The sequence below is a fragment of the Erythrolamprus reginae genome, chromosome 2 (genome assembly GCF_031021105.1).
Source record: "Erythrolamprus reginae isolate rEryReg1 chromosome 2, rEryReg1.hap1, whole genome shotgun sequence".
Taxonomy (NCBI): Eukaryota; Metazoa; Chordata; class Lepidosauria; order Squamata; family Dipsadidae; genus Erythrolamprus; species Erythrolamprus reginae.
Genome location: NC_091951.1, coordinates 18,608,211 through 18,627,815, shown reverse-complemented (window position 1 = coordinate 18,627,815; position 19,605 = coordinate 18,608,211). Strand labels below are relative to the sequence as shown.

General features: G+C 43.9%; 1 protein-coding gene across 1 annotated transcript; it reads left to right on the top strand.

The window, feature by feature from the left end:
• The first annotated feature begins 3,829 nt into the window (after positions 1-3,829).
• On the top strand, positions 3,830-17,913 carry LOC139159816 (zinc finger and SCAN domain-containing protein 22-like). The gene is made up of 4 exons (XM_070737219.1): positions 3,830-4,070; positions 5,666-6,499; positions 12,126-12,249; positions 16,328-17,913. Exons 2-4 carry the CDS (start codon positions 5,816-5,818, stop codon positions 17,494-17,496), a joined length of 1,977 nt encoding a protein of 658 aa, XP_070593320.1. The 5' UTR covers positions 3,830-4,070; positions 5,666-5,815; the 3' UTR covers positions 17,497-17,913.
• Positions 17,914-19,605: the final 1,692 nt, after the last annotated feature.

The following is a 19,605-nucleotide window of genomic DNA, read 5'->3' as shown; positions in this document are numbered from 1 at the left end:
GGAGAAATTTTCTGACAGAACAATTAATCAGTGGAACAACTGGCCACCAGAAGTCATGAATGCTCTAGTACTGGAAGTTTTTTTTAGAAGAAATTGGATAACCTTTTGTCTCAAATGGTTTAGGATCTGCTGCAAAGGGTTGGACTAGAAGACCTCCAAGGTCCCTCCCCACTCTGGTCCCTTCCAATTCCAAAAATAATACTTGTCTTGGAGGGATAAAGCATATCGCTGAGATTTAATATAGATGAGTGTCAACAAACTCAAACTCAACCCAGACAAAACGGAGTGGCTGTGGGTCTTGCCTCCCAAGGACAATTTATTTATTTATTTATTTATTCGATTTTTATGCTGCCCTTCTCCTTAGACTCAGGGCGGCTTACAACATGTTAGCAATAGCACTTTTTTAACAGAGCAAGGCTATTGCCCCCACAATCCGGGTCCTCATTTTACCCACCTCGGAAGGATGGAAGGCTGAGTCAACCTTGAGCCGGTGATGAGATTTGAACCGCTGACCTTCAGATCTACAGTCAGCTTCAGTGGCCTGCACTACAGCACTCTACCTGCTGCGCCACCCCGGCTCTTCCATCTGTCCGTCCATTACCCTGGGGGGAGAATCACTGACCCCCTCAGAGAAGGTTCGCAACTTGGGTGTCCTCCTCGATCCACAGCTCACATTAGAGAAACATCTTTCAACTGTGGCGAGGGGGGCATTCGCCCAGGTTCGCCTGGTGCACCAGTTGCGGCCCTATCTGGACCGGGAGTCACTGCTCACAGTCACTCATGCCCTCATCACCTCGAGGCTCGACTACTGTAACTTTCTCTACATGGGGCTACCTTTGAAAAATGTTCGGAAACTTCAGATTGTGCAGAATGCAGCTGCGAGAGCAATCATGGGCTTTCCCAAATATGCCCATGTTACACCAACACTCCGCAGTCTGCATTGGTTGCCGATCAGTTTCCGATCACAATTCAAAGTGTTGGTTATGATCTATAAAGCCCTTCATGGCACCGGACCAGATTATCTCAGGGACCGCCTTCTGCTGCACGAATCCCAGCGACCAGTTAGGTCCCACAGAGTGGATCTTCTCTGGGTCCCGTCAACTGAACAATGTCGCTTGGCGGGACCCAGGGGAAGAGCCTTCTCTGTGGCGGCCCCGGCCCTCTGGAACCAACTCCCCCCAGAGATTAGAATTGCCCCCACCTTCCTTGCCTTTCGTAAGTTACTTAAAACCCACCTCTGCCGTCAGGCATGGGGGAATTGAGATCCTCTTTCCCCCTAGACCTTTACAATTCTATGCATGGTATGTATGTATGTATGTATGTATGTATGTATGTATGTTTGCTTTTTATATTAATGGGTTTTTAATCGTTTTTAGTATTAGATTACTATTGTACACTGTTTTATTGTTGCTGTTAGCCGCTCCGAGTCTCCGGAGAGGGTCGGCATACAAATCCAATCAATCAATCAATCAATAAATAATGATAATAGAGTTGGAAGGAACCATGGAGGTCTTCCAGTGCAACCCTCTGCTCAGGCAGGAAGCCCTAATTAATGCTATAATTATCATTCTTAAGATGGCTATTATTACAATTGTGCCCTGCTAAGCGCACCTGCAGTGGAGAGCTGACTCATGGTCGCTGGTGTGTGTGTGTAGCCTTTGAAGTGGTGGTGTGGTTTGCGAGAGGAATTATACACAACACAAAAGCTTCCTTGCGGAGTCTCGGGTTGCAACATCCGGCAAATGTTCTACCCTCTATCTAGATCCTATTTCCAGCTCTTGTTTATTTTACCGTCTAGCAGGGAGTGCTGCAAAGCATTCAAGGGCGAGCACAAATATGTGTGTGTGTGTATACACTGCTCAAAAAAAAAAAAGGGAACACTTAAACAATACAACTCCAAGTAAATCAAACTTCTGTGAAATCAATCTGTCCACTGAGGAAGCAACACTGATTGACAATCCATTTCACATGCTGTTGTGCACATTCAACTTTGTACAGAGCAAAGTATTCAATGAGAATATTTCATTCATCCAGGATATATTATTTGAGTGTTCATTTTATGTTTTTTTGAGCAGTGTATGTGTGTTTGGGTGTGTATGTGTGTATAGATTGTTGGGAGTTCTGGCTCTTTCCTGTGTAATATTTTGAGTGTCTTTGCGATGTTTCGGCAAAATTACATTCGCCATCATCAGGCTGAAGTTATTGGCTTTGAGCTGCTTTGAGTATGAGTATATACCAGTGTTTCCCAACCTTGGCAAGTTGAAGATATTTGGACTTCAACTCCCAGAATTCCCCAGCCAGCATTTGCTGGCTGGGGAGTTCTGGGGGTTGAAATCCAAATAAACCATATTCAAAGCAGCATGAAACCAATAACTTCAGCCTGATGATGGCGAATTTAATTCCGGGGGAATCAATTTCCCCATGCCTGACGACAGAGGTGGGTTTTGAGGAGTTTGCGAAAGGCAAGGAGGGTGGGGGCAATCCTAATCTCCAGGGAGAGTTGATTCCACAGGGTCAGGGCCGCCACAGAGAAGGCTCTTCCTCTGGGTCCCGCCAGACTATACTGTTTTGTTGACGGGACCTGAAGGCCAACTCTGTGGGACCTAACCGGTCGCTGGGATTCCACAGGTGCAGAAGCAAAATCGTGCTGGCCCCACAAGCACTTATGAGCCGCAGTGGCGAGTGTAATTTAGCGTTCTGGCTTGTAGCCCACCGCTGCATATACCCGTGAAAATATACAAAAACAAATATATCTATATTTATATATCTATATAGCCGAGGTGGTGCAGTGGGTAGAGTGCAGCACTGCAGGCCCCTAAAGCTGACTGCTAGATCTGCAGGTCAGTGGTTCAAATCTCATCACCGGCTCAAGGTTGACTCAGCTTTCCATCCTTCCGAGGTGGGTAAAATGAGGACCCGGATTGTGGGGGCAATAGGCTGGCTCCGTTAAAAAGTGCTATTGCTAACATGTTGTAAGCCGCCCTGAGTTTAAGGAGAAGGGTGGCATTAAAATAAATTGAATAAATAAATAAATAAATAAATAAATAAATATCTATATATTTTTATATACAGTATCTATATCTCTATATATGCTTTGCTGATGTATCTATCTACCTACCTACTTACCTACCTATCCATATCTCTCCCTACCCCTCTCTCTCTCTCTATCTCCGAGTCTCTGAAGAGGGGCAGCATACAAATCTAATAAATAATAATAATAAATAATAATTCTCTCTCTCTCATCTCTCTCTCTCTCTCTATCTCCAAGTCTCTGAAGAGGGGCAGCATACAAATCTAATAAATAATAATAATAAATAATAATTCTCTCTCATCTCATCTCATCTCATCTCATCTCATCTCATCTCATCTCATCTCATCTATCTATCTATCTATCTATCTATCTATCTATCTATCTATCTATCTATCTATCTATCTATCTCCGAGTCTCTGAAGAGGGGCAGCATACAAATCTAATAAATAATAATAATAAATAATAATTCTCTCTCTCTCTCATCTATCTATCTATCTATCTATCTATCTATCTATCTATCTATCTATCTATCTATCTATCTATCCTAATCTAATCTAATCTAATCTAATCTAATCTAATCTTTCCTTAGGAGCACAAAGGGCCCCTCTGCCCCCCTCAATAAATTTTCCAAAAAAGCAAAAGAGAAAGAGAGACGATCAGAAAGATCCAACCAGCAGAGGGCTAGACGCGACGCGCCTCCTTTTTGGCCTAAAAAAACCAACCACCACAAGATTGCAAAAGGATGTGAACGTTGCAGTCTTCTTCCTAGAGTGGCTCTTCCCCCGGAAATGGACTTTTGGGAGAAAGAGAGAGGGAGGGAGAGAGAGAGAAAAACCATGGAGCCTGGGAGGTAAGGAAGCACGTTTACCTCCCAGCAGGGTTTCCCCATTTTTAAACAAAATTTTGAATCACAATTGCAAGCAGCCCGGAAGGAAGGAAAAAAACGCTGAAGCAACGCGTGGGAGCAGAAATCGAAGATTCTACCACGCTCGGGTGCCTTTGTAGTGCGAAAGGGGGAAAATTGGAAAAAAGGAGGCAGGTAAACTTGGTTGCTATCGCCTACACATTGTTTGTGCATTGTAATACAAATGTCTATATTACACGCGTAAATTATACAGTAGTCTTATGCATTAAATGTATACGTTCATCATCATCATGATTATTAGCGCAATTCATCCCTTTAAACAGATTAAGGGAGTTGGAAGGGAACTTGCACATCATCTAGCCCAGGGGAAGGCAAAGTTGGCGCTTCTATGACTTGTGGACTTCAACTCCCAGAATTCCTGAGCCAATCATGCTAGCTCAGGAATTCTGGGAGTTGAAGTCTACATGTCATAGAAGAGCTAACTTTGCCTACCCCTGATTCTAGTCCAACCCCTTGCCTCTACCTAGGATTGAACTCACAACAACGTCCTGATCGCGAGGCAAGAACTCCACCTCTAGGCCATATCTAGATATCACCATTCATGTGCATTTATGTATTTTTAAATTCGACTTCTATGCCGCCCAATCCCGAAGGACTCATGAGCCTTTTATTCAGGAGCTCAAGGTGCTTTAAATAGAACCCCCCATGTTATCTCCCAACAACAAATTTATGGGGTAGGACAGAGAGAGAGAGCGAATCCTCCCTCAGTTGTATTGGATCCCTTTCTTCTCCAAGAGGATATTTGTTAGCTCAGGGTTGAAATAAAGGGGCCTTGTTGCGCTCTGAGCTTGATTTCTTTTCTTGCAGGCGTTTCATTACCTGATTAGGTAATGCTGTCAATGCTAAGGGGCGGCTTGGTTTATCACTTGGTTTACTTCATTTATTTGCAAACAACGCTGGGAGGCTTGCAGGATTGAAATCATAAAAAGATAACTATTTCTTAAACAATAGAAGTGGAATCCCAATCAAAGATAAAATTATAGTTAAATGCCTATAGTAGTAAATTATATATATTATATATTATAATGTATATTGTAAATTATTATAGCAATATTTCTTTATTTTGATTGCATTGGCATTCTTCAGTCTCAAAAGAACATGGTATCATGCTCTGGATTCCCCAGATTTTGATTAATAATGTGATATTATTATAATGTGATATTAGTGTGATATTAGACTAAGGAATAAAGGAATTTAAAAAACCCCGCTCCCCTCAATCTTTCTTACCAATTTATCTTTAATTGCCAACAAGACGGATGATTTTCACAACACATCTGCCCTATGCTTTACTAAAACTTGGCTAAGCGAGGAAATTGATGATAATAGCATGCACACACCGAGGTTTCAGATACTTCGAGCAGGCAGGATTGCAGAATTATCGGGGGGAAAAGGGAGGGGGCATATGTCAACAACAGCAGGTCTCAGGACATAACCATGTCTTATTCGACCTGTATGAAAATCATTAAGTGTTGTACCTCATGATTCCTGACAAATATATATTTTCTTTTATGTACACTGAGAAGCATATGCACCAAAGACAAATTCCTTGTGTGTCCAATCACACTTGGCCAATAAAATAATTATATTCTATTATTATTAATAATTATTAATATTATTAATAGCCAATATTGTGAAATTAAAAACCCCAACAACCTCAAGCCGCCCAGCATTCCCTGTGGCTGATTTGAAAATTCCTTTTGTGTCTTTAGCTTTTCTTCCTTGACCAACAAGGATCCAGAGATCATAAACTGAGGAGTCAACCTTGATTGCAGCACGGTTCCAAAGGTCTGGATCCCGGGGCAGGTTCTGGAGCATCGGACTGGTTAGTGCTTTTGCCTGGAGACCCTTTGAGAAGGACAATGGAAGAGCAGGACCTCAGGGATCACCCGCAGGAGAAAGACCCTCGCAGGGGGGAACCCCCGCCCCGAAGGAGAGAGATCAAGCAGGAACCGGATGAGGGATCCTTTCAGCAATGGGAAACTCAGTGGCGGGAGTTCCTGAAGACGGTAGACAGCCCGTGTTCAGGGAGCTCTAAACCACCTGTAGATCCATGGGAAAATAGTTCGGCCTTCCTGGACTCCTTCGAGCAGGTGGCCCGAGCTTGTCGATGGCCCGAGGACGAATGGGTAGCCCGGCTCGAGCCAGCCTTGAACGGAGAGGCCGAACAGGCCTGCCTGAACCTGGAAGAGGGCAGCAAGGAAGATTACGGGAAAGTGAAGGCGGCCATTTTGCAAAGGGATGCCCGGCGGCGGGAAGAACAGCGCCAGCGTTTTCGGCGCTTACGTTACCAGGACGTGGAAGGACCCCGCGGGGCTTACCGCCGACTCCAGGAACATTGCCAGCGGTGGTTGAAGGCGGACATGAGCACCAAAGAGCAGATCGTGGAGCTGCTGATCCTGGAGCAGTTCCTGGCCATCCTACCGCCAGATATGCAGCGCTGGGTCCGGGCGTGCGGCCCCGAGAGCTGCTCCCAGGCAGTGGTCTTGGTGGAAGACTTCCTTGACAAGAAGGAAGAGCTCAGCATGTGGGAACAGCACACAGGGGTATCAGTGAAGGGCTGCAAAACGTTTTACTACCACACTGTGGGCCTGGCTTATTTTGTGGGTGTGGCTTTCCAGCCATAGGATGAAGTGGGAGTGGCTTGACAATCATGTGATCAGAGGTGGCTTGAAGGTCATGTGAGTGGCTTAAAGGTGGCCAACTTGACGTCGCTCGTGTCAAGGGTTTGGATTAGGGTTAGGGTGCCTGGCCTCTCCTCACCTCAAAGAGATACAATTTCCATATCTATTTACTATTACTGAACATCCAAAATATACACTTTCATTCTATGTATATATTTATTATTTTATTTATTTATTTATTCAATTTTTTAAAATGCCGCCCTTCTCCTTAGACTCAGGGCAGCTTATAACATGTTAGCAATATCACTTTTTAACAGAGCCAGCATATTGCCCCCACAATCCGGGTCCTCATTTTAGCCACCTTGGAAGGATGGAAGGCTGAGTCAACCTTGAGCCGGTGATGAGATTTGAACCGCTGATCTGGCAGTCAGCTTTAGTGGCCTGCAGTACTGCACTCTACCCACTGCACCATCTTGCCTTTCTCGTATGCCATATATTACACATAGGCACACAAAAATATACATTACAGTGGTATCTCTACCTACAAACGCCTCTACTTGTGAATTTTTCTAGATAAGAACCGGGTGTTTAAGATTTTTTTGCCGCTTCTCAAGAACTATTTTCCATTTACAAACCGAATCCTTCGAAACTGTAACCGGAAAAGGCAGGGAGAAGCCTCTGTGGGGCCTCTCTTGGAATCTCCTGGGAGGAAACAGGGCCGGAAAAGGTGGGGAGAAGCCTCCGTGGGGCCTCTCTAGGAATCTCCTGGGAGGAAACAGGGCCGGAAAAGGTGGGGAGAAGCCTCCGTGGGGCCTCTCTAGGAATCTCCTAGCCCTCAGCAATGGGCTCCTAGGGACACGATCAGTTATGCAGAACCAGGAGAAAAAAATTGAATTATTTTCTTTTTTCCCCTTCTGGGCTCTGAGTATGTTTTTTCTATTGCAGTAAATGAGGTTGAAAGTGTTTAAATAGTAGATACAGTGGTACCTCTACTTATGAACTTAATTTGTTCCGTGACCAGGTTCTTAAGTAGAAAAGTTGGTAAGAAGAAGCAATTTTTCCCATAGGAATCAATGTAAAAGCAAATAATGTGTGCGATTGGGGAAACCACAGGGAGGGTGGAGGCCGTTTCCTCCCAGGAGATTCCTAGAGAGGCCCCACTTCTCCCCGCCTTTTCCAGCCCTGTTTCCTCCCAGGAGATTCCTAGAGAGGCCCCATGGAGACTTCTCCCTGCCTTTTCTGGCCCTTTTTCTGGGAGTTCAAGTCCACAAGTCTTAAAGTTGCCAAATTTGTGGACCCCTGTTCTAGTCCAACCCCCTGCTCAGGCAGGAAATCCTATACCATTTCAGACAAACGGTTATCCAATCTCTTCTTTAAAACTTCCAGTATTGGAGCATTCACAACTTCTGGAGGCACAGATTAATTGTTCCAACTTTCAGGAAATTTCTCCTTAGTTCTAAGTTGCTTCTCTCCTTGATTAGTTTCCACCCATTGCTTCTTGCCCTACCCTCAGGTGCTTTGGGGAATAGCTTGACTCCCCCTTCTTTGTGGCAACCCCTGAGATATTGGAACACTGCTATCCTGTCACCCTTAGTCCTTCTTTTCATTAAAGTAGACATACCCAGTTCCTGCAACCGTTCTTCGTGTTTTAGCCTCCAGTCCCCTAATCATCTTTGTCGCTCTTCTCTGCACTCTTTCTAGAGTCACAACATCCTTTTTGCATCGTGGTGACCAAAACTGGATGCCGTATTCCAAGTGTGGCCTTACCAAGTGATATTAACATGTGATCTTGATTCTATATCCCTCTGTTAAATGCAGCCTAGGACTGTGTTGGCTTTTTAGGGAAGCGCTCGCTTTGTTTTTTTGGGGGTATAAAGTTTTTATTGTTTTTCACACCTTTCAGAGATTCCAATTTACATACCTCAAATTAAAATATAATACAATACAATACAATATCAAATGCCAAATTCTTAGTCAAATTAATCAATTTTTTCTAATTGTTTATCCAATTATTTCTGGTATATATCATTCATCCTGTGCTACTTCCTTTCCAAATGCTATACAGTGATCCCTCTATTATCGCGAGGGTTCCGTTCCAAGACCCCTCGCGATAATCGATTTTTCGCGATGTAGGGTTGCGGAAGTAAAAACACCATCTGCGCATGCGCGCCCTTTTTCTATGGCCGTGCATGCGTAGATGGTGGAGTTTGCGTTCCCCGCCGCCCACGCAAAGGGGAAACCCCGATTCGGCTCCTCGCTGCTGCTGCGCTACTGAGCAGATCAGCTGCTGGGCGGCCGAAGGAACCTTCCCTGGGTCTTCCCCCTCTTGCTGGCGGGCGGGTGAGCGGCGGGCATCAGCGAGGAGCCGGGGTTTCCCCTTTGCGTGGGCGGCCGGGAAGACCCAGGTTGGGGGTTCGGGGGGGTTCTGGGAAGCCCCCCAGGCCGGCTGCGACCTTTTAAAACAGCCGCGCCGCTTCCCAGCTGACTCCCGAAGCCAAACCCGGAAGTGGTTTTTTTTAAATTAATTTTTTTAAAAAATCGCGATATAGCGTTTCGCGAAGATCGAGATCGCGAAACTCGAGGGATCACTGTAATCTAGATTTTAGATAATGTTCTTCGCTTTCATTTATATTTAGAGTGCTATAGCTATCTAAATTTCTCTTGGCTATTTACTATTTTTCCTAACTGAGCCACCGTACTTCAGTCCCTTTCTAGCATTCTTAGAAAACACATTCCTACTTTCAGTTGGAAAAAATCCCTCATTTTATCGTAGCTGCCCTTAACAATAGAAAATATCCAAATTTACTTCTCTTTAAAAGCCCAGGAAGGAAAGAAAAAAAAAGAAAAAAGGAAAAAAGGGGAAAAAAGAAACACTATTCATATTGAGTCTACGGAGAGGGGCGGCATACAAATCTAATAATAATAATAATAATAATAATAATAATAATAATAATAATAATAATCTTAATCTATACATAGGAGGAAGGGTTGTTGTTAGAAATTTTAAAATACATTTCCTACTCAATTCATTTATTTCACTTCTTTCATTATATCAGTACAGTGTTCCCTCGATTTCCCTTAACACTTTAAACCCCTAAATTACCATTTCCCATTCCCTTAACAACCATTTACTCACCATTATTACTGGTACTCATCATTGAATAAGACACTTAGTGATCCTGATATTTATAAACATAATTATTTATTAACAATAATAATAATAATTATTATTATTTTGCAAAAATTATTAGTTTGGCGATGACATATGACGTCATCGGGTGGGAAAACCCGTGGTATAGGAAAAAACCCGTGAAGTACTTTTTAATTAATATTTTTTGAAAAACCGTGGTGCAGTGATCCCTCGATTTTCGCGGGTTCAAACTTCGCGAAATGGCTATACCACGGTTTTTCAAAAAATATTAATTAAAAAATACTCCGCGGTTTTTTTTCTATACCACGGTTTTTCCCACCCGATGACGTCATACGTCATCACCAAGAGTCACTTCTCTCCCTCTTTCTCTCTCTTTCCTGTCATTCTCTGCTTCAATAATTTTCTCATTTCTCTTTTTTTCTCCCTTTTTCTATCATTTTTTTCTCTCTCTACCTTCCACTCTCCCCCCTCTTGCTCTCTCTCTCTTTCTCCCTCTCTGTGAGAACGCCTGCCCTACCTCTCCTGCAGCCCCCTCGCTGATAGCTGGGACGAAAGCTGCTCTCAGCTAAGGGACTGTGAGAGGGATGAGGCAGGCATTCTCAAAGCGCTCAGAGCGGCTACCGGCCGAATGAGGAGGATGAGAAGCCGTAGCCGCCAGCGCTGCTGCAGAAGGACCCTTGTTCCAAGAAAGCCGGTGAGGGGTGGATCGGGCGGGCGGGCGGTAGCGGCGAGGGGGCCAGAGGCGCTGGGGGGGCGGGGGCAGCCGACATTCAAAACAATCTTTGCCGGCCTCTGCACTTTCGTCGCTCCCCGCCCCCAACTTCAAGCCCGGCTCCTTGCGCTGCCTTGAAAAAGGGTGCGTGAGGGTAGTTTTTGGCTGTCCATAGCCAAAAATGGTGTTTTTACTTCCGCACCGCTATTTCGCGGAAATTCAACTTTCGCGGGCGGTCTTGGAACGCAACCCCCGCGAAAATCGAGGGAACACTGTATAGGCTATTTGCGAAGTTCGAACCCATGAAAATCAAGGGAACACTGTATATTGTTTCTACTTTACGCTCGCTTCTTTGTTGACTTGGTGCTTCCCTGAACTCGGCAAAGAAAGCCGTAAGTGAGATCACATGACTGTGGGACTCTTCAGGATTGAAATTGTGATTCAGTTACCAGGCGCTGGAGTTAATAATAATAATAATAATAATAATAATAATAATAATAATTATTATTATTATTTATTAGATTTGTCTCCGTAGACTCGGGGCTCACAACAATAATAACAACAGTATACAATGTAACAAATCTAATATTAAAAATTATCTAAAAACCCATCATTTAAAAATCATACAACACAAGCATACCATACCATGCCTGGCGATATAGGTCGGTCTTGAGCAATTTACAAAAGGCAAGGAGAGTCGGGGCAGTTCTGATCTCTGGGGGGAGTTGGTTCCAGAGGGCCAGGGCCGCCACAGAGAAGGCTCTTCCCCTGGGGCCTGCCAGATGACATTGTTTAGTCGACGGGAGCCAGAGAAGGCCAACTCTGTGGGACCTTATCGGCCGCTGGGATTTGTGTGGCAGAAGACGATCCCTGAGAGCCCTCTGGGACATGATTAAGGGGACATTGTGATCCTATCGCAAATGCCTGTGGTTTGACACTGTTGTATAAATGAGTAGATGTGGAGTGGGATCTGTCTCCTTTGGCATCCCTCTACTACACTCAGCTTTGAGCCTCCTAATTTGCTCCCCAATCAAATGATTTTATTATTATTATTATTATTATTATTATTATTATTATTAATTGGATTTGTATGCCGCCCCGCTCCGCAGACTCGGGGCGGCTAACAACAGCAGTAAAACAGTATATAACAAAATCCAATACTAAAAACAGTTAAAAACCCATTATATAAAAACCAATCATACATACAAACATACCATGCATAAAATTGTAAAGGCCTAGGGGGAAAGTGTATCTCAGTTCCCCCATGCCTGGCGGCAGAGGTGGGTTCGCAACTTGGGCGTCCTGCTCGATCCACAGCTGAAAGATGTTTCTCTAATGTGAGCTGTGGATCAAGGAGGACGCCCAAGTTGCGAACCCTCTCTGAGGGGATAAGTGATTCTCCCCCCCGGGTAATGGCCGGACAGATGGAATTGTCCTTGGGAGGCAGGACCCACAGCCACTCCGTCTTGTCTGGGTTGAGTCTGAGTTTGTTGACACCCATCCAGACCCCAACAGCCTCCAGGCACCAGCACATCACTTCTACTGCACCCCAATCAGATGACCTAAAAAATTGGAGGGTCTTGGTATCCCTGATGGTTGAAAATTGTGTTTGTTGCCTGTTTTCAATCCTTCTTGTCGAGTGTCCAAGGGGCTGATAGAATGCAATGCCGTCCTTTCCTTTACAGGTGTTATCGGAGGAGGCAGCCCCAATCTCCAGAATTAGCCAAGTTGGATCTGAGGCTGGTTGGAAGATGATGTATGTGGAGACCAAACAGGAGGATGATGATGATGCCAGTACTGATCTCTTAGGTAAGGAGGCCCTCTTTGTTTTCCTTAATGTCAAGTGGACAATCTCTGTGGGATTTTGCAGAGTTTAACTGAGGAGCCCAAGTCCTCAAAGTTGACCGCTCGGAATCCCTCTATTCTATGGACTAGGGCTCCCATGGTCCCCAGCCAGCATGGGTGGGCCTGCTGTGGGGGAATGCTTCTAAGAAAAAAATCAGGGTGGGAGAAAAGCTGTTTAAATTTAATCGCTGTTTGGGCAATGGACTTGGGGATTGGTTTTGTAACCTCACATTAAAATTGGTCGAAGTTTCGTTTTTCTTTATAAACAAAACATTGAGCTTTTGGTCTGAGCTTCGAGCTTGGCAATTGGGTTGCAAACATTTTATCACCATTCGAGGAGACATTGTATGCTTTGAAAGTGTGCTTGTCTGGCACAGCACTGATGTTTAACATAGCCTTTTTTATGTGATGCCAATTAGTGTGGTTGTGGCCTTTCTAAGGCTTTATAGAGTCATATTAGTGGTATTAGTGTCTCCTGTGCGGTACTAGGGCTGCTGTAATTCAGTGTACAGGGTTCCCTCGATTTTCGCGGGTTCGAACTTCGTGAAAAGTCTATACCACGGTTTTTCAAAAATATTAATTAAAAAATACTTCGTGGGTTTTTTCCCTATACCATGGTTTTCCCCGCACAATGACATCATATGTCATCATGAAACTTTTGTCTGTCTTTAATAAATATTTTTTTAAAATAAACTTTAAGAAATAAACATGGTGAGTAATAATCTAAATGGTTGCTAAGGGAATGGGAAATTGCAATTTAGGGGTTTAAAGTGTTAAGGGATGGCTTGTGATACTGTTCATAGCCAAAAATAGTGTATTTACTTCCGCATCTCTACTTTGCGGAAATTCAACTTTCGCGGGCAGTGTCGGAATGCATCCACCTCGAAAATCGAGGGAACACTGTATTGGCAACCTTAAGGAATGTGGACTTGGAGAATTCCCCAGTTTATTTAGGAGATTCTGGGAGTGTGAGGCCACACATCTTAAAGTTGCCAAGTTTGAAAAAAAAACCCAACACTAGGGATGTAATTGGTCTAGGTTAGCTTGACAAATACAAGTGGCCTTCAGTACAAAAATCCATTTTATCACCATTTGAAGTTACAATGGCATTGAAAAAAAGTGATGGCCATTGTAGTATCCCAGTGGTCACATAATCAAAATTTAGACGTTTATTTTATTTTATTATTATATTTTATTATATTATATTTTGTTATGTTATGTTTTATATATTATTATATTATATTAATTATATTATATTAATTATATTATATTTATTATATTATATTATGTTATATTGTTATATTGTTATATTATATTATATTATATTATATTATATTATATTATATTATATTATATTATATTATATTATATTATATTATATTATATTATTATATTATATGTTCTGCCGGCGTGTCTCAACCGCCCGTAATTACAGGGTAATTGGTCCAGGAAGACAAACACCCAAAAGTTTTTATAAACAGAAAAACAGAAACAGCTCCCTTTTTAAATGTCAAAGGGATTTTCTGGTACACCCAAGGACAGGTTAAATGCAATCCAATTGCTCACCCAATAACTGGGAAATTGAGTCCAATTCTAATGTACAGAGAGTCCACACACAATCTTGTACAGCACAAAAACCACGATCTTGAGGAAACAATGAATCAGATAAACTGCCATGAGGCTAAAATACCATGCTGCACTTTTATCTGTAGCACTAATTACAGCAGCCCCACCCAACCACAGGTGGCCTCATTTTCTCTTGTAATAATCCTTCAGTTGTTGTCTCCTATGCATCACTCTACGCATGCGTGGATGTGTCATTAATTCTTGTTCAGAATCCAGGGATGATACAGATGACTTATCTCCTCCTGGGCTGTCTGCCAAACTCCCCTCTTCCCTGTCACTCACGCTTCCTTGGTCAGAGGAGGCTTCGTTGGCAGATTCTACTGGGAGCAAAACAGGCCTGCGGCATTTGGATGTTTCCCCCACATTCACCTCCACATTCCTTGGGGCAGGAGCTGGACCAGAGCTAACCACAACTATTATATTATATTATATTATATTATATTATATTATATTATATTATATTATATTATATTATATTAATTATATTATAATATTATATTATATTATATTATATTATATTATATTATATTATATATTATATTAGATCAGATCACATTACATTACATTACATTACATTACATTACATTATATTTGGATTTCTATGCCGCCCTTCTTAGTAGACTCAGAGTCTGGGGAGGAGGAAAACGGCCTTCCCCACTCTCCTGGAGGGCCATTAGAGGCCAGAAATGGCTCATTTTCCAACTTGAAATCGACCATTTCTGGTCTCTGGAAGGCCTCTGGGGGTGTGGGGGGATACCATTTTCACCCTCCCCAGAAAGATTCTGAAGCTTTGAGAGAGCAAAAACCTGGGGGCCATGAACCAACAACAATAACGACCCTATTGTATGAATGTTTAGTATGCATGTTGGGTTAGTTACTATGTTATTAGGGTTTTAATTAATGGTTTTATAACTTAGTTTTATATTTGACTTCTTTTTATTGTTTTGTATTTTATACTGTTGTAAGCCGCCCTGAGTCCTTCAGGATTGAGCGGCATAGAAGTCAAATAAATAAATAATAATTTTATTTATTTATTTTTTAAAGGGGATTTTCCAGTCCAATTGGAAGTCGGCAAACAGAATGTTTCTGGCCTCTGGTGGAGGAGGCTATTTTCGCCCTCCCCAGGCTCCTAGAAAGACTCTGGAGCTTGGGGAGAGCAAAAAACGGGCCTTCCCCACCCCCTCTGGAGGCTGGAAACAGCCTATTCCCCAACTCCCAATGGGCCCAGAAGGCCTGAAAATCAGGCCGTACCTGAGCTCGCATGCCCACCGATATTGCCCCATGTGCTACTTGTGGCCCCGCATGCCGTAGGTTCGCCATCACGGGTCTAAGTGCTATTGCTAAAGTAAATGTGTTGCCAGGCCTAAAGGCCCAAAAGTAAAAGAGTGGTGCCATCTTTTACTTTTGGGCCTTTGTGATAGGCCTGAAGGCGCAAAGGAAAAAGAGTGGTGACATCTTTTACTTTCGGGCCTTCCTGATAGGCCTGAAGGCCCAAAGGTGAAAGAGTGGTGCCATCTTTTACTTTCGGGCCTTCGTGATAGGCCTGAAGGCCCAAAGGTGAAAGAGTGGTGCCATCTTTTACTTTCGGGCCTTCGTGATAGGCCTGAAGGCCCAAAGGTGAAAGAGTGGTGCCATCTTTTACTTTCGGGCCTTCGTGATAGGCCTGAAGGCCCAAAGGTGAAAGAGTGGTGCCATCTTTTACTTTCGGGCCTTCGTGATAGGCCTGAAGGCCCAAAGGTGAAAGAGTGGTGCCATCTTTTACTTTCGGGCCTTCGTGATAGGCCTGAAGGCCCGAAGGTAAAAGAGTGGTGCCATCTTTTACTTTCGGGCCTTCGTGATAGGTCTGAAGACCCGAAGGTAAAAGAGTGGTGCCATCTTTTACTTTCGGGCCTTCGTGATAGGTCTGAAGACCCGAAGGTAAAAGAGTGGTGCCATCTTTTACTTTCGGGCCTTCGTGATAGGCCTGAAGGCCCGAAGGTAAAAGAGTGGTGCCATCTTTTACTTTCGGGCCTTCGTGATAGGCCTGAAGGCCCGAAGGTAAAAGAGTGGTGCCATCTTTTACTTTTTGGGCCTTCGTGATAGGCCTGAAAGCCCAAAGGTAAAAGAGTGGTGCCATTTTTTACTTTTGGGCCTTCGTGATAGGCCTGAAAGCCCAAAAGTAAAAGAGTGGTGCCATCTTTTACTTTTGGGCCTTCAGGCCTATCATGTCTATTTTTAAGATGGTACCACTGTAGTGAGAAGATTTGTATTTTGTGATTTTTGTCCAGTACTTTCTCTTCTGCTGTCTCCTGGTCCTGCCACCTCTGCTATCCGTAACATTTTTTTCCTCATTGGGAACCCCAAACATTCTGGAAGAGGCTTTTTCTGAATAATTTGGATTGCACTCTAACTAATTTCCCAATCTTGATTCCAACAGGATCTGAATGGAAAAGTGAAACTGAGGGGAAACTGTGTGGGGATTTCTCTGAAGACACCGAGCAGGAACCCTTTGAAGAGAAAGTCTGGAGCCGAGTTCAACCCGCACACCTAGAAAGAAACCCACAAGACGAATGGATCGATAAATCCCTTCCTTGTCCATCCGGAGAGTTCCATCAGATCTCACCCCAGCAAAACAACCAGGGAGGAGAGGAAAGGAACGGATGTCTCAGTGATCACTGGGAAATGTCTGCCGAGACCGAAACCCAGAAAAGTATGTTCGGGAAGAACCCCGGAGACAGGGAAATGCTTTCTGAAGGAGAGAGTTCATATACATTTCTGGAAAACGGAGAGAAGTTTCTGGGCTCTTCGATTCCTCCTTCGTATCGGGCTGTCCGTGCTGATGGACAGCATCAACCCTCCGATTTCAGCAAAACCGCATATGGGCCGTCCGCCCAGCTCAAACCGCCGAGAGTCTCCAAAGTGGAAAAGTTGTACAAATGCTTGGAATGCGGGAAGTCCTTCAGTCGCAGCGCCCACCTGACCTCCCACCAGATCATCCACACCGGGGAAAAACCGTACACGTGTATCGAGTGCGGGAAGAGCTTCGTTCAGAGCGCCCACCTTGCCTCCCACCAAATCATCCACACGGGGGAGAAGCCGTACCGGTGCTCGGAGTGCGGGAAGAGTTTCAACAAGAGCACCAACTTTCTGAGGCACCAGAAGATCCACAAGGGGGAGAAGCCGCACCAGTGCGCCGACTGCAACAAGACTTTTTCCGACAAGCCGAGTCTCGTGCAGCACCAAAGGGTTCACACGGGGGAGAGGCCCTACAAATGCTACGAGTGCGGGAAGACTTTCAGCCACAGGGGCAGCCTGACTGCGCATCAGCGGATGCACACGGGGGAGAAGCCGTATGGATGCTCCGACTGCGGGAAGACCTTCCGGGATCAGTCGAGCCTTATTAGACACAAGAGAACCCACACTGGGGAGAAGCCCTACACCTGCTCCGAGTGCGGGAAAAGCTTCAGCCAGAGCACGAATTTGACTTTGCATCAGAAGGTCCACACTGAAGGGAATCTTCCGGAAGATTCTCCCCAAATACTGAATACGGGGATGGGCGTCTTAATGTATCCACCGAATCCCGCAAACGATTTGACTGAGAAGTAAGGAAAATTTTCCTGACGGGGAGAACAATCTATCAATGGAACGGCTTGCCTCCTCCAGAAATTGTGGGGGGGTTGGACTAGAGAACCTCCAAGGTCCCTCCCGACTCTATTATTCTGTGTTCTATTAACCTGCTCCTCCTTTTGCATTGGGGCCTTTGTGTATCTATTTCCGCTCTTAACATGTTTACGTTGAACTCTATGACATTTTTGGCCCAACTGCCATCTTTATAGAACTTGGAAGCTCATTGAAATATGAACAATATACACACGGTGCTCCCTGTATGGCTTCCCTCGGGACTCTCTTGTTTAAATTTCTACCTTTTGTTGGCAACGCAGGTAGTCCTCGATTTACAACCATTAGTTTAAGGACCGAAGTTACAAGGGCACTTTAAAAAAAAAGACAATTTCATTTGCCTCTTAGGTGTTTGCAGATTTGTTCTCCTGTTTATTGATTAAGGTATAGCATTCAATGGGTTTGAGCAGGGTGAGGTTATTGCCTGGATGAATTTATATGTATATTGGAATAGACAGGGGTTATTCAAAAAGAACGAATCGATTTTGTGGCGCATTGCTTCAGTTTTCAAGCATCGTTACATAATGAGTCGGTGACCATTTTAGATAGGAGTTATCTAAGTTTGAAGGCCACATCGAACACTTGCAAGACAGGAAATAAAAGTTGATTTTGTCTTCTTAATAAAACGTAGAGTAGAGTAGAGTAGAAAATAGGATAGGATAAAATAGAACAGTGTTTCCCAACCTTGGCAACTTGAAGATATCTGGACTTCAACTCCCAGAATTCCCCAGCCAGCATTTGCTGGTTGGGGAATTCTGGGAGTTGAAGTCCAAATATCTTCAAGTTGCCAAGGTTGGGAAACACTGGAATAGAACACAATACAATACAACAGAAAACAACAGAACAGAATAGAATTCTTTTATTGGCCAAGTGTGATTGAACACACAAGGGATTTCTCATTGGTGCAGATGCTCTCAGTGTATATAAAAAAAAAAGGGACATTTGCCGAGAATCATGAGGTACACCACTTCATGATTGTCATAGGGATCAAATAAGCAATCCTGAGAAAATATTAATATAAATTGTAAGGATACAAGCCACAGGTTACAGTCATGCAGTTATAAGTGGGAGGAGATGGGTGATAGGAACGAGAAGAAGACTAATAGTAATAATGCAGCTTTGGTGAATAGGTTGTCAGTAGTGAGGGAATTATTGGTTTCTCAGAGAGATGGCATTTGGGGGGAAAACTGTTCTTGTGTGTAGTTGTCTTGGTGTGCAGTGCTCTATAGCAGTGTTTCCCAACCGTGGCAACTTGAAGAGATCTGGACTTCAACTCCCAGAATTCCCCAGCCAGCGAATGCTGGCTTGGGAATTCTGGGAGTTGAAGTCCAGATCTCTTCAAGTTGCCAAGGTTGGGAAACACTGCTCTATAGCATCACTGTGAGGGTAGGAGTTGAAACAATTTGTGTCCATGATGCGAGGGGTCAGTAAATTGCGTCATGAAATCGGTTCTTTCTTTTGGAATACCCCTGTATAACAAGGAGATGGAATACATTATGTTATATTTCTCACCCCCAATGGATCCTAAGAGCCTAAGATCCTGTACAGATGGTCCTCGACTTACAATCATTCACTTTAGTGACTGCTTGAAGTTACAACAGCAGTGGGGGGAGGGAAAAGTTAACTTAAAAATCACTTGTCACATTTCCTACTATTGCGACATCCCCATGATCACGTGATCAAAATTCAGACACTTGGCAAGTGGTTCATATTTATGACGGTTGCAGTTTCCTAGGGTCATCCGAGTTTGCGGAGAGGGGCGGCATATAAATCCAATAAATCTAATATGATTCCCTTTTGTGACCCTTTGACAAAGTCAATGGGGGAGGTCAGATTCACTTAACAACCTTGTTACTAACTGAGCAACTGCAGGGATGCACTTAACCACTGTGGGAAGAAAGGTCGTCAAATGGGGCGAAATTCACTGAACAATTGTCTCACTTGGCGGCAGAAATTTCAGCCTCAATTGTGGTCGTAAGTCCAGGGCTACCTGTATTTATAGGACTCAATTTCTTCCATCCGAGGCGTGTTCTGAAA

Coding starts and splice junctions, on each gene's coding strand:
- LOC139159816 (XM_070737219.1), top strand. CDS start 5,816: ATGGAAGAGCAGGACCTCAGGGATCACCCGCAGGAGAAAGACCCTCGC. Junction 6,500..12,125: donor TGTGGGAACAGCACACAGGG/GTATCAGTGAAG, acceptor TTTCCTTTACAG/GTGTTATCGGAGGAGGCAGC. Junction 12,250..16,327: donor TGCCAGTACTGATCTCTTAG/GTAAGGAGGCCC, acceptor TGATTCCAACAG/GATCTGAATGGAAAAGTGAA.